Source organism: Poeciliopsis prolifica, unplaced genomic scaffold, assembly GCF_027474105.1.
Source record: "Poeciliopsis prolifica strain line A6 unplaced genomic scaffold, Auburn_PproV2 SCAFFOLD002, whole genome shotgun sequence".
NCBI classification, from domain to species: Eukaryota; Metazoa; Chordata; class Actinopteri; order Cyprinodontiformes; family Poeciliidae; genus Poeciliopsis; species Poeciliopsis prolifica.
This window is the reverse complement of record NW_026562377.1, coordinates 6,112,603-6,128,537: the sequence shown is the minus strand read 5'-3', so window position 1 is coordinate 6,128,537 and position 15,935 is coordinate 6,112,603. Positions and strand designations below refer to the sequence as shown.

Below are 15,935 nucleotides of genomic sequence, written 5' to 3'. Positions count from 1 at the left end.
TTCTCTTTAAATTGTGTTTAAGTGTGTGTGCATGGGTTTTAACCTGTCAAAGTATAGACAATAGACATATTATTAAAATGTTTACTCTACTGCAAAACATACAAATTAGAAACAAAGATTTATCTTGGGAATTTTAGGTCATGCTATAAAAAGTGTGGATGGCACTAATTTAGACAAACTGTACTTGTCTACATTTACAAAAATCTAAGCAGGTCAAGGTGAAAACAATTTAGATAACCGCTGTTAAAGCCATGAATGACGTCTTATTATCAACTAAACACATGATAAACACTTTAAGTTTCATACAGAATGTATGTTTTGATCAACTAGTGATTTACATATTTATTTGAGAAAAAAAAAGTTTAAAAGTGTCTTTAGCTGTGCAACAGAATCCAGGTCGCTGCGAAGTGGCTTATATGAGGAACGGCGGTGGAAACCGATAAAGCCTGTATTACTCACGGCCTTCACAGCAAGACGATGGTTCCAGGGCTAATGCTTATCAGACTGCAGCCAGGCAGGAGCATCACACAGGAAGTCTGTCTGTGATCTGAGCCGCTCTATGAAGCATTTCTCTGGGACGTTTATGTGCCTGTGAGAGGCTGTGATCTAAAATACCAGATCAATTGAGTGTAAGTCGCCTTAGTGCAGAAATGAAGGTCACATTAACGATGAGTTAATGATGCTTTTTAATGTCTTTATGCTCCACTGACATCCTGAATCAAGTTTTAATATTCATCAGTGTCACTATAATCAGTTTTCACTCTGCAGGTTAAGTTTAATTCTTCTAAATATCCACATCCTTAAGTGTTTTAGTGCAAAAGCACATTTGCAGAAATGCTGGTGATTCTAGTCAATGCGCAAAAACTAATTATATTTACTCCAACCTTTTCAAAACAAAATATATTTTTGTAAAAGAAACAGGATTATTTCTTTACATAAGTAAATTACTCATACTATCAGTGGAAAATGGTAGAGACAGCATCATCCTAAGTAAGACTCCTAAGGAATGCTACAGTGGCTCAAACCGACTTGTAAATGAAGAGTGAATCCACCTGTTCTCAATAAAACTCTGACTCACTTTATTCTATGCTGAAACAGTTTCTCTATTTTCCTACACTGCAATCTGACTGCATAGTCGGCAAACATTTACAGAAATAATCTTACCACAACAGATTGAACGCTGCGTTTTTACTCGCAGCTGTCGATAAATGAGTGAACATTCTCCTGCCTCTCCTCTTTCTTTTCCCTCCACATGTTCCTCTCTTTCCTCTTAGCTTGTTTTTCCCTGCATCATTCCTGCCTCTTTCTTTCCTCCAAATCCTCTCTTTGCTCCCTCCAGGCCAGATCTATCAGTCTCTCCCTCTCTCTGTATTTCTTTAATGTCTGTCTCAGCTCTGCAGCCTTCACACTCAGTCAGGCTGTCTCAAGAGGTATTTGTCATCATTGCGCTTAAGAGCTTATCTGGATGCAGCCTACCAGTCACACGGAGAAGAGCAGGAATGCTTGATACTGATATTACAAATAAACCTGGTCTAAAACACTCAGTTGTTCCAGTGAGCTGAACGTTTTACAGTTTCACTTCACAGAAGAGCAGAGATGCACAGATCAGGCTTTTCTCTTGGAGGTCTGACCTACTGACTCCAATTTTGAACAATTTCGATTTTTTCTAAGGATCAAAAGACTTAAAATAAAATATGTTGCCTGTTCTTTGAAAGAAAACACACAGGATTTAGTTTGACAGCTGATTCAAGTTTTGAATAATCACTGCATTATAGGAAAAAGCTTAATCAAGTCTATTAAGGGTTTAGTATTAGTGTCAAAGAGCATTGATCTGTGGTTTGTAGCAACATAAAGAAGAAAGACCACTGCAAAATAAAGCATGTTTTGTGTTTTAGTTCATGCTGTAAACTAAGAATTAGAATTTTGAGAATAGATTAATGAAAAGTATTTTTGCTAAATCTCTTTGGATGTCTTACTTGTTTGTAGAACCAGTTGTGTGGCAAAGTAAGGAGGGTTTCTCCTTCTTATAAGTTATGTTAATGACTTCCTCCTGTGGCCTTTCTTGTTCCCTCTCTGGCTTTTTCCAAAGACAGTGAAGACAAAAGAATAAATAGGGTTTTCTTTTGCATGTGTTCAACTGCTGGCACTGAGTTTTATTGATATACATTTGTAGTTTTTTTTTTCTGTAATCTTCGCAAGATTATTAAAGGGGTTATGTTTAAAGTCTTGGCTTAGCAAAGGAATAATTAACAATTCTGGCAATTTAACTTGGTACTTTCAGTAGATAAAAGATAGTGCCTTTTTCCTAGAGATTCACTAAAGTAAAAAAACTGAAGCCCACAGTGAATGTGGTGTTTTGTGCCTTTTTGAGTGAAAGTTTTTTTGCTTTGATTAATGTAGTAAATGCCTCTATAATCACAGGTGAACTATTCCTGTAGCAACTTCTTTTCAAACAAAACTTGATCAGAGTTCAGAGAATATTCTATGTATAATATTGAATATCCTATCAGATGCTTTATATTAATATATATTGTTATATATTTATTGATTTATTGTCTAGCCCTTATGGGGAGAAAATCAAATAAAAGTGAAGTGCATGAAGAAGGAAATGGGAGCCATCCAGGTGCAGGAGTCATTTTACCGGTAGTGGGACGGGACAGCCTCCACATCACTGAATTTTTATATCTTCCAATCTTATGAAAGGTAAACAACAGCCGAATGCCCAGAAAAAATTGTAAAACTACCTTTTCTATAATAACACATCCTGTAGTTTAGATAAGGATTTTCTTTCTCTGGTAGGAAGACAAAGGTATCTGTTCCACCCTTGTGACAAATGGGATAAAGATGTCAACCTTCGTGGATGTCAGGACTCTGGTTTCCTCATTATTGGTGGCAAGGAGGATAATAGGGACCTGTCCTTGGCTTCAAAATACCAATGACTGTATGTGACACTGGAGGCACCCCTGGCTGAGCGCCAGGAAGAGGACAATGTGAAACGATGCAGGGGAAGAGGAGTTATAACGCTCACACAGCAGAATAGTTGAAGTATCACTTTCCTCTATACAATCTTATTTCTCTCCTTTGCATCACTTTTCTCTGCTCTCCTCACTCAGATTCAATAAATCTCCCAAATTTATTTCCCACTCTTTCCTCCTGCCAAGTGGGCTAATTGGTGGCTCATTCAGGGTCAGCTGGTATATTTGAGTGTTACCTCGGCCGCATTATCACGCCGAGGCTAAATGAGGAAAATAAAGTTGTGTACCTTTCATTCAGGTAACCAAGGTGAAAGGCAGACCTTTCCATGCCCCATTAGTGCAAAGTACTATTTCACTGCTTATCTAACCAGCTGAATTGAATATTGTAAGCAGGAGGATTGAGAATTATGAATGGTCGAGTGCTGATGATAAATATAAAGTAATGAATAGAGGCCTTTGTGGAGCAAAGAGACGTCCTTGTTGAGCTGGGAACAACCACTAGTTTGGAAGGAGGCTTTTGAGAAGAACAGAAAACAAAAGAACATGGATTAGACTCCCAAGAAATGTTAATACATGAAAGGGATCTTTCTATGTTGTACTGAACAGCCCTAAGACTCACTGCAGCACTGGACATTTCTCACTGAATAAAAGATTTGGTTGCAGGATACTTTACAAAACACATGTTGAGAAAACATTCCTCAATCTTGTTAGAGTATATTTCTGACAGGGCAGATGGATTGGATGACCGTTCCTGTTTTATTGAGTTTTCACTCTACGACATTGTTTTTTTATTTTTAAGCAGCTATGAGGCAAAACATTAAACATTAAAATTGCTGCTATGCTAGTTACTCAACAGGTAACCAAATAATGACTTAGTTGATGAGATAAAGCAGCTAAAGGCTTTCCGCTGCCTACATCCCCCATAATGCTGTGCGCTTCTGGATTGAACATTTGAATATTCTATCGGACACATCTTCTGTTGATATTGATCACATGCCTTTTACGATATTGTTTGTTTTTGATTTATTGCCCAGCTCTGATATAATAGATATTGATAATTGTGATGATGATTGTGATTTGATATATTGTGCAGCTCAATCAAAGAATGAAACGGTTCAAAATCAGTAAAAACATAAGCAGATACAAAATAACACAAATGTGGCACAAAACAAAAAAGGGAGTCTAAAGATAGAAATAGATGGATAACAAAATATTTACATTTTGGAAAATCTCTCCCAGTCCAAAACCACACCTCAGTTTTTAATAATCTAATCACTTCTACATTTTAAAATCCTTCCTTTCCTTTCCATTCATCTCCATTTATCCTTTGCTTTAAACAATACCAAAGGAGGGTTCAGGACTGTCCAGGAAAACTGCAGAACCTTTAACTCAGAGTTTAATGTAACCCTGCTGGTGCAAATCTGCCTGATGTCAGCCTGTGTCTCAATAGTGACGTTACATAACAAGCCATTTTATGAAGGTTAATTGACTTACTAAGAGTAATGGATGACTGGTTGGCATTAAAATAAAGGAAATTCAGTTTGTGTTTCTAACTCAGGAGGTCGTTCTAATTATAATAACAGCAAGATAATCTGAACTTCCAGTGCAACCCAGTAATTACTGAGTAAATTTTGTTTTATATCCAACATCTTTCGGAAATCATCCTGAATTTTACAGAACCGGCAGCAGTGAGTCTTGAATAGCTGATCTGTATGATCTATTTCTGGACAATAAAGATGCAGAAGTCTTAGAGTCCGATCAATACCAGGAATCAGCGATTATTGTAGATTACTACAAAACCCCTCCTATTTCCTTTCCTACTCAGCAAGAAGCAGATGAAGATATTACTAATAACTGATTCCATAAGCCTTTGATAAGGAAAATATATGCACCAGTACATCTCGATTTATTCAGTTCTTTGTACGCATTTAGACAAAAGACAATGAGTGTTAGAGGTTCCATTTCTATAAAAGAGCGTCACTAGATCTTGGTCTGAGTCGTATTGAGATTCTACTGAATGTCTCTCAAACTCCCAGCATTTTTCATCTCATAAAGTCACTTCTGCTCTTAACCTGCACTTGTGCTGCTTGGTCATCAGAGAATTTATAGTCACACTGGAGTCACACCAATGAGAGCCAGGCTGGACTGGCAGCACTTCAAGTAAGTTCTAGTAATTTATTCATTGCTGCCATGCGGCAATCCTGCCTCGTTGCCTCGTCACAGCCAAAGCAATCTCACCATGAAACATACAACCTACAATCTCCAGGCCAAAAAACCAAATGCCACATTCAAAAGGTCCTTAAACACAGAGGTTATTTTATATTCTTTACAATCGATTCCTGATTGTTTTAGAATTTATTGACATTTATCTGAACTTTCAGGTATTTGCAGGTCCGTTGAGTTTTTCATTCAGCTTATATTGGGCTTTCCAAGGGCTAAGTTTGAACGCTGAGAACCAAACCAGTTTCCTTTGGATCTTTGCGACGTCACCAAAAGGCTTTTACTTTTTGCTGTGTTCTGTGATCTTTTTAGTGCTTTTAATCTTTTATTGTTATGCACTTTGGTTTTCTTGTTCTACTTCTCGTTGAAAAGATCCATCTTTACTTTTTCTATTGTTCACCTTCTTTAGTTTCTGTTTCCACACAGTTACAGTTAGTGACTTCACAGTCTTCCACTTAAGAAGGCAATCAACAATAAAATACATAAACATGTGGCATATGTAATATGTATATCTAATTGTAATATGTATTTTTTAGGACAAAAATAACGCTTGGAGACCCTATATAACAAAATTTAAAAAAAAAGAACAAGCCAAGTTTTCTTCACAGTGATTGTACATTATAGATTGAAGGCACAGAGGAAGACTCCAGTTTTTTGTTTAAGGGGAAATTAAACGAATCAAGTGATCAATCTAAGTGAAATGACTTTAACATAAAAAAGAAGCTTTGATTTCTTAAAACATAATTTAAAAACTTAATTTAGTGATTATTCTGGTTATTCTGTGGTAATGTATGTCAGACAAAATGCAGAAAGGAAGTTGTAAGTTTCATTAAAAAAAATTTAATAAAGAGTTTAAAAATACACTTTTAAAAAGACTTGTTGTCGCAGAGCAGTGGAATAACCTGAGAAAGAATCTGACAAAAACAAAACAACGGGTAGCAGAAGAGTACATGAGTACGTAAGCAGGTGTAATTAAGGGAATGAGGAACAGCTGGAGTGAAAACAAAAACAGAAGAGGAATGAGGAATGAGGAGATAGAAAACATGATTCCTCTTCACCGCAGTGTGTTTCGATGTGGTGAGAAACACGCTGAGGCGACGAACAGAAGCCAAGCAGGAAGAAGAGACAATTAAATGAAAGGTAAAACCCTGACACTATCAAACAGTAGCAAAACTAAATATGAACAAAAACAATTACTACAAGAAATACTAATAAAAGAAACACAAAAGCATAAACCAAGAAGTAAACAGAGGAATGAACGAAGGGAAGATCTAAACAAAGAAAAAGATCAAAACAGAAACAAATGAAGCTAAACATTACCTACGGATTAAAACATCTGTGTGACAAATAAGCAAAACCAAACTACATTTACATCCTATGTCAATAGGATGTACACAGACTTATGTTTTCACAACACCGTATAATGATTAAATTAAATTAAAAGACCACTACATTTTATTTATCTCCATGTCTGCTGCTAAAATGTATTAACACATAAAACATTTAGCTTATTATATGAAGTCTTTCACAACAGCACCACATATACATAAAACACAAAATGTAAACCGATTCAGATGATTTTGGTTTGCAATTGTTTTGGGAATTTTTACAGTTTAACTTCTTTGTTTTCTGATCCAATCAGTGGAGCATGCTCTATTTCCACAGTGATGTGGTCGACCCTCCTCTCAGTGGACGGGTTTTGAAGGTTAAATGTACCAGCATCATGAAGACACAGAAGGACAGAGCCATTAAATTAATTCAGCGCCACAGTGACTGAGGATGGATTCAGGAAAAATCAGAAATAAATACCATAAGAGCCATCACCGACTGCAATTTATTCAAATTTAAAAGCTTTACTGTCCTCTACAGCTGACAGCTTCTGAGGCTGACAAAAAAGGAGAAAGCGATTTGTTGCCATCAAAGATGAAAAATGTACTTTCTGACAGGATAGCAATAAATTCTTATTCCATTGCAAAATCTGCAGTGAACTTCATCCAACTTTCATTCATTACATAAAAAACTGGTAGAGAAAAAAGCAATAAAACAGTCCTAAGATATGCAGCAGGATGTCTGCAAACAAACAGATAATTCTGCCTTATGCAGAGGTTTAGCTCTGAAATTTAGCCTCTTGAAAAGGCTAATAAGGACGTGAGGAGGAGAATTGATTGCACCTCTACCAAACAAATCAAAAAAAGTGGCCAAACCAAATGAGTCACAGGAGGGTGTTATCAGATAAACAAGAACGGCAGAGGAACAAGATGTGCAATAAAGTGGCTTAAAACTCCCCAGCTTCACATTGAGCGCCTCTGTGCAGACGCAGACATGGATAATACGTCCATTTATGAGCTGTGGAAGACAGAACAATCCTCTTTGCACTTTCCCAGCTCTCCAGTAGTTGAGGATGGGGAACGGCACGAATGTGGAGCAATTCTCTGCCACCAAGCCTAAAAGCAGCATTCTTCACCACGGTCATTGTTTGTCTGCAGGGTGTACTTAGCAGCTAAGAAAAAGGCAAATCAAACCAAAGCTTAGTGAAGTTAGAGAAAATGAAGGGCAGGGTCACCAAGCACCCTTTAATCCCACTTCTTCCTCGCAGTATAAGAAGCCCGGTCACACACTGCTTTGATCAGAGCTTAAACTCAGTGGTAAAATCTCTGCTACACATCTTAGAAAGCACAGAATGGGCAACACCAGCAGCTATTCTATCTGCACTTTAAAGTATTTTAAGCTCTCGGGTGTGCATTATCATTTTTCTGCACAAGGTTTGATAATCTTCATGGCTATAAATGGAAAAGTGTGAACATCAAGACGGCATAAATAGGGAATCAGAAGTTGGTGGTGCGTCTCTGGAGGCAAAGATGCATTATGTAGGAACAGAGAAAGGCATTAAAAACATGAGAATTTAAAGCAAGCAAATCATTTCTTGCAAGGCAAATTTTTTATCACACCTTAGGGAAATTGTCTGTAGCTTCCTGAAACTTTGGCCAACTACAGAGCTGCAGAAACAAAAAAGAAAGCGGTTCTTCAAAGGTTCTTCATGGAACAGGCAAGGGGGAAAACCAAACATCTACCCCTGCCTGATTAACCAGTTTAAGTAAAGATAGTATTTCCTTAAAGGTACTTTGCAGTATGAGGAAGTTTAGATTCAAAGATATATGATACCCTTTAAAGGGACTGAATGACAAGGAAGTCATCAAAAACAAGACAATTGAATGCGATGACTTGTAAACAATAACTAAACTCAGGAAACTCAGAATTAACACAAGTTGAAATCTGATGTTCTTTACGTTAATACTCTATCATCTCAATTTCATAATGTTGTATTGAAGCATGGGCCAGATATTAAGGCACAGTTATTTTTAAATAAAGTGAGGCAATGTCCAGAAATCTCACCAGTTGTTGCTGTGCACTGCAGAACAGCTTCCTGAAAGAATAATGCTTTGCTTTTCTTCACTTATTTTTGACGAAAAAAGGTCGAAGGGCCGTGTACTTCCAAAAACTATTTTTATTTCTAGTCATGCACATCAACTTTTACAGCAAAACAGAATCTTTTAATATTTCTAACTCTTTTTTTCAGGCAACAGTATCCATCCATCTCTTTAATAAGTGTATGATGAGTAAAACTACATAATTGTCAGAAGTGATTGAAGTGAAATGGATTCAGCTGACTAATTTATTCCAACAAAACATTTACTCCATCTGAAGAAGTCAAGATTTTTATGGCACAGAAAATTAAAGTAACACAGTTGAGACAGTACAAATGTAAATTATGACTGAAACATTATATTTTGACAGGCAGCAATTAATGTGAAGCCAGAGCATGATACGGTCAGATTAGCATCAGTAGCAATTAGACGAATCACTGCTGCTCTGAGGAACATATAAACATATAGTTTATATTTGCAGCAACATAAAACATCAGTTTTAAAAGGACAGAGCCCAGATAGCCACGATGAGCCCTGACTGCTGCTAATTATTATAACTCCACTGTGGCACTGTGATTTTATTATGATGGTTACTTTGTTGTTTCTTTCCTAAAGTAATACCCCAGTTGGGTGCTTGACCCTTCAGCTCAGGTTAATAAAGACAAAATCTCAGCAGCAGCAAGCCCATCCAAAGTGCAGCTAATATGCAGCTCAGCACACACTCCACCACAGAAGAAGAGCAGGAACACAGAAAACACATCGGTTAACCAATGTAGGCTCAGAAGCGGATGCAGCAGAGAAACACATTATGCTGGGAGTCATTAGGCGAACATACTGCCGGTGTTTTATCATACAGAACAGCATTCCTCAGCCCCTTGACTTATGAAGCTGTGGGAGGGCAAAAACCAGCGACTCAAACTGTGCTGCTGCGAAAACAGCTTTTCTTTTCAACACTTCAGAGGTATGCTTTTATCCTTTTCAGTGCCATTGGATTCAGAGAAACCCGTGACATAGAACTTGTTAGAGGTAAAGCTGAAGTATTCTACTTTATTGAAGAGGCTGGACTGCAGCCAAAGTGCAGATTTCCACTTAAGACCTTCTCTCCATGCATTTTCCAAATTAAAGAGAGCAATTATTATAAGCAAGCATCAAGTGTGGAGTTAATAAGTAAGTTTACAAAGAAGCAAACAGATCATAACATAAATACAAAACCTTCTTCAACACTTTATGAAGCATTATATAAATTGGAACAAAAGGAAAATGCAAGAATTGGTCCAGAGTGCAGATAAAAACATGATCGCAAAATGTGACTGTTGTAGTTAAGACAGTGTTGGCATGCTGCATCTAAAACTACAGCTGTACTTTGGCTAAGTGTTTTATTTAATTAGCAATGAACAAGTTAATTACAATTAAATCTCATCCCACAATGACACATCTGCAGAAAAAACTGATTTCAATAAAATAGCCTGTTAAGATTGCTTCACTAGGATGTAATTTTCTGTATTTTCTGTGGGAAACTTGTAAATATTCTCACTTTTAGAGAGTAAATGAAGAAAGTTTGATACCAAAATTGTTTTCCTCCTTAAAGAAATTTGAATTTTCATCTGACAAACAAAAGAGAGCCCTTATTATTGACTCTGCAGAAAGCCAGTGACCTCTGGTCACTTTGCGCCTCAACATCTGCTGACCCCACTCTGTGAATTTACTTCTTGGCTAAGCTGCTGTTGTTCCCATTTTGCTGATAGTGGGAATATTTAGTAGCAAGTAAATTTCATGAGTTGATCTATTGCACAGGCAGCAAACTATCATGGTACCACACTGAAATTCACTGAAGTGCTCAGAAAAAAGAGTCTGACAAAAAAAAATGCCTTACAGAGCTGGATTTTATAATGATTTGCAGGGGTGACCAGATGCTATGTATGTCATAGAACCTGGGAAAACACAGTGTTCACTTAAATTTAGCTCATTATTACAATAAAGTTTGTTAGAATTAATCTACATCTGTCAAAATGTCAGCAAAGTCTTCAAATTTCTGCCTCCAACCTTTTGACATTACATCTTTTTCCTAAGCAAGATTGAAAATAAGCGTATGTCTCACATATCCCTGGCAGCTGATTGGACAGCCAGAAAATACATGACCTAATTTCCACACCGAACCTTATCAGCGCCAGCCTCACAGGGAACACGGTCTAATTGCTGTGACTTTTATGTTGCGTTTTCTAATGAGGAGAGATTAATTAATCATTGAAACGAGTGTTTGAGCTACAAAGGATGGTGGCATCAAGGATCAAAGTCATTGAGGTCTACTGTGGCAGGATTAGGAAAACACGGACGACGGAGGGGGACAATCTAAGACTCCAGAGAAGAAAATCCTTCCAAGTCTCCACTGAATGAAGAAGTCGGCGCTCCTGCCGCCGCGTTAGCTGACTGACAGCGACACATTTGAGGGTGGTCATGTGATATCATGGTATTTCAGCCCCATACCTTGATTAAGAAAGACAAACCACATTTAGCATGCATTCCAGCAACAAAGCTCCCTACGGGCAAAACCTGGACTCATATATTCGGTCCTGGTGAAAAGAAAACGCACCTCCTTTCAGTTCTACGGTTTTACGAATCAAATTATTATTATTTAAGGAGTTCTATCATTTAATTGTAACTTCAAATGTAGAAAAACACACAGCATTCAGTGAGGTCTGCGATTATTCTCCTCAGTTCCCCGTTAACCTTATCATCCAGAGTGATGTCTGGACTTTAACAGGGCTATTGTACGACCTTAATTTGATTCTTTTTCCACTCATTTTGTTGTAAATTTGCTGCTATGTTTGGGATCATTGTCCAGTTGATGACCCAGTTTGGTTAGGATGATTTTATGAAGGACTCTTTAGTGGTTCACTGAGTTCCTACATAACAAATCAATATTTTGCTGCTATACTGTTTTTAAAAAGAAGCTTTCTCATAACAAAGCTCCCAAACAAGACATGCTTGTTCAGGTACTTCCTGACTTTCCTGTTATGCAGTTTTAAATCTAACATGCTCACTAGGACTTGTGTCCTGTTAGATAACTACCTGGAATTGAAAGAGTGTGTGCTTTTTATATAAAACCTGTTTAAATCAAGAAAGAATACATTTAAACTGTCTTAATTTCATTGGTTTTCTGTATGATCACTGTGACTTTACCTGAAAGATTAAACTGATTGAGAGTGAGTAGATGCTACGTCTGCCTTTCTCTGAGTGTTTGACTCCCAATAAAAAAATGACAGTGATTGAACAAGTTTTGATCAAAACAGGACAAAATATTCAAGAGATCTTTCGAAAGAAATTATACAATTTTAATAAAAAATTTAGTTATTGTTTTTCTCTAGATTCATGTGTTTCTGTTCCCTCATTTTTTTGTGATTAATGTAAAACTTTTAAGGTTTTACAGAGCATTGCGATAATGTCATCATCGCAATGTTTGGAGAGCAATAACTGTCGGCAAAGATATTCCAGCATTATTCATGCTAATGTCATATTTAGCCAGCTGGACAGTCTCACACCAGACGCTAATGACATTACCAAAAATGCTAAAGGTCACAGAAGCACAGATGAGAAAGAGAGAAAGAGAGAAGTAAATAAAACAGGCAACAGAGCAAATATTATCACCCATCGCAAAAATGTTTAATGTTTTGGAGCCCAACAAGCATAAATATCAAACAGAGACAAAAGTTATACTTTCACAATAAGAGATAAGATCAGTGCAAATTGTCAACAAAATGGCAGAAGTGCAGCATAGCTTAAGGTTCAAGTCATCTGTTTTTATGTTGCAACATCACAGGATATCCAATATCATGCAGCCCTATTTTAACACCTAATAGTTGATTTGGTATAAACACAATACAATGGTATTTAAGAAACATCAACACATGATCTCAAAAGTTACGATTCTTTCACTGTATTCTTTCTTAAACGTCTCAGACTCTGTGTTCTTTCCTTTGTTCCTCAAATGAAGCCTTTGAACTAATCTGTGCTCCACTGACACTCCAGAGTGTTTGTGACCCATTCAAACACCCGGTGGTGCCACGCTCTTAGGAAGATGACATCAGCGTGCTCGTCCAGTCAGCTGCTGCCTGCTCAGGTTACCTCCACCGACAGTGGAAAGGAGTTCTCATGTGCTGCTGACAGCTCCACTGCATCACTCTGCAGCAGTGCTGGCATCGAGCACAGAGGCCGTCTCTGCACCCTGCATGCAGGAAAACGAGGCTTCTCCTAACAATATCAAAACCATAGCACTCTACCCGGACAGCTGAATCGCACAAAAACATGATCATCATCACGTTAGGAGAGTCTGAAGACTGAACAGCACCACAAACAAGACACAATAAGTAATCCAACCTCTTATGCTGCACAACAAGCTGGTGCTTATGGCCAGACGGTGAAAAAAAACCCCTGCAATCTACAGCAACTTCCTGGTAAATCATACTACTTAATCCTTTTCACATTTTGTCACATTACAACATTAACTTCTATTTTCTTTTTAGGGTTTTATGTGATAATTGAGAAATACAAAAAAAACAGGACGAGATTAGCAGCCGTGAGCTTTTTGGGGAAAGTTTCTACCAACTTTATTTATCTAAAGACAGAAATTTGTTTCAACAAATTGAGTCACACTTGCTGCGTTTCTATTGAACCTAAAATTTCACAAATTTGCTTAATGGAAACAAAGTAATTTTTGAAAAAAATATGCTTTTTTATAGAAAGTTTTTGCACCAGGATGAGGTGTTTTTTGGTTGTATTGAAATTAGCGTATTTCGCAAAATTGCAATGGGAACACATTTTATTGCGACGCACAAGTTATGTAATCAAAAACTTAATGTTGTGACTGGCAGAAAAGATGACAGGAAGTAACAAGAGGAGGGTGGCACAGCATGTTTTCTAATTACTTATGTTAACAAACTTATTCATGTGTGATTTTAAATGGAAAAACCACAACTACAAAATATTTATTTTTTTGAAAGTAGCAGAAAATTCACAAAGTTTTGCACACATTAGTAATGGAAATGCAGCTTGTGTCTGTGAAAAGCAACAGAAAAGTCTTTCCACACATTCTCTATTAGTTTTAGGTCTGAACTTTGATTGAGCCCTCCAAACACGACAATGTTTGGTTCTGTATAATACTATCACAACACTGTTTGGGCTTGAGTCTCAAGGCTTTGAGAACCTCTAACCGGGTTTTGTCCAAGACTGTCCTGACTAGTTTTCCTGTCTTTTCTGAAGAAAGAAACAGCCTTCAAGGTTTCTTACAAAGTGCACATGAGGTTTCTTGTAGCTCTCTATCAACAACATTTTGCCCTCTCCAATATAATTAATCATGTGTTAATTACAATATGTATTGTTATTGATTTATTGTGCAGCCCTATTTCAAAATATACTTCTAAATGATGTCATTTATGGTCTTTTGATTTAATTTGCCTTTATTTGTCCTCTGTCTTTTGTTGTTTTAGCATAGTACACATTAGCAATTACAGTCTTTTTAATTTAAACAAATTTTCTTTTCTCAAGCACTTTGATTTGTGCTATCAGGTGACAGATTCTCTCACCTGAGCTGTGAATCTCTGCAGCTCCTCCGGAGTTAACACCAGTCTGTTTTTTTAATAACTTCCAATAACCTGCAAATTAAGGTGGACGTTTTGGTAGGTTCTTGTGCTCTGAACTGAACTTGATGTTTATTCATGATTATTGGATTTTGTATTTCCCCATAGAGTGACTACAGATTTAATTGTTCTAGATTTTACTTAGGGGTAACAGGGTGGAAAGGGGCCTGAATGTATGTGCTCTCCACAGATTTCTGGTTGTAACGTGAAAATAAAAGTAAAATAAAATACTTTTGCAGGGCATCACCTGCAATAGTTCATAAAATCCCTGGGTGACAGAAATATTTGTTTACAAAGAAGAACAACTGCAGGCCTAACAGACATTATGCAGCAGAAAAGGAGCTCAGAGGAACGGTGTAGTAATAATGCTGGGACAGGAGGTGGTAATAAGCTCCTCATTACTCAACAATAAGGTCAAACTAGCTCTAAATGTGCATAATGAAGCCATCTCCCTCCGCAGAGGCAAAAACAGACATATTCCGGGCAAGAAGTGCAGATAAGACCATGAATTACAGGCCTGAAGTGACACGATGTGATCGTTTTGGGGAGACAAAGGAGGAGGAGGAGGATTGGTGCTGCTGTTTCACCTGTCCTCTCCTCCGACTCCAAGCCTCACCGTCCGAAGCGAAGCGACTCACCCAGGACTCCCGAGGAGCTCTGTTGCGGGGCAGAACCCGGCTCCGGCCTCTCCGAGTCCCCCTGCTGCGCTCGGTGTCGGTGGCGGGAGCTCTCGGAGCCGTCGCCGGAGGTGGTCGCACCCCCGGCGGCCGCAGCGCCTCCCGTCCCCGCGTCGGGCATGCTCTCTATCAGCGAGGAGCGACGCAAGATGAAGGTATCGTCCGGGAAATGAGGCAGCGGTGTCGCATCTCAGGAGGGAGGCAGCGCATGGGTGAAGGATGGGGCTCTATTAGAGGACAGGAGTGAAAGTGAAGTGAAGGTTGTCGGTGCGGCGGCGGATCATCCTGGCGGGGCTCTGGAGCTGGATGCGCGGCTAGATGGAGAGAGCTGCTCCGATGATGACTGGAGGAGGGACAAAGACAGGGAGGGCGGGGGAGGGGACTGGATGACACACTCATTTCACCTTACAGCGTTCACCCTGATAATTGACTATTGTCCTAGATCATTACAGTGGACCTGCAGGTGTTACTCAAGTCATCTCATGCTGAATTAAACCGCATGGAAGCTGCAAACTGACTCCTAATAGTCATTTTAAAACATGCATGACCTTGATTTTCCATGCCCCTCAGACATGTAATAATATCACCACACAGTGAACTCTGTAAGTAAGCCAGAAATAGAAATACAGAGTGATTGTTTGCTCCATGGCTCACATTGTTCACCAGGAATGGCAGAATGTGCATTGTTTCTTCATACTCATCACTCTACCTGGCAGCAAGAAGTCAGAGAAGTGCGCATTTTTCTGTTTACTGCAAAGGTGTTGCAGGCAAACTTATCATTTGGTCTTATAACAACAACAAGCTTCATTTCATCTCATAAGGAGGTGATTGAAAACGAAAAAAAGTAGTTAAATTTACTTCAACGCAATTCAACAATACTTTATTGATCCCAAAGGGAAGCTAAATGTTGTAAGTCATATCCAAGTTTTGTTCAGTTTTTTTTAGATGCTGATTGCTGTGAGCCAGAAGGATCTCCTGTAGCAGTCTGTATTACTGCTGAAGAAG

General features: G+C 38.2%; 1 protein-coding gene across 2 annotated transcripts in view; it reads right to left on the bottom strand.

Moving 5' to 3' along the window:
* Positions 1 to 15,278, bottom strand: part of ano8b (anoctamin 8b) — a 37,657-nt gene extending 22,379 nt beyond the window's left edge. For both annotated transcript variants that reach the window (XM_055051403.1, XM_055051411.1), the window contains exon 1: positions 14,892 to 15,278. In XM_055051403.1, the coding sequence (XP_054907378.1) occupies positions 14,892 to 15,051 (160 nt within the window). In that variant the 5' untranslated portion in view covers positions 15,052 to 15,278. The remainder of the gene's footprint in view (positions 1 to 14,891) is intronic.
* Between the last annotated feature and the right edge of the window lie 657 nt (positions 15,279 to 15,935).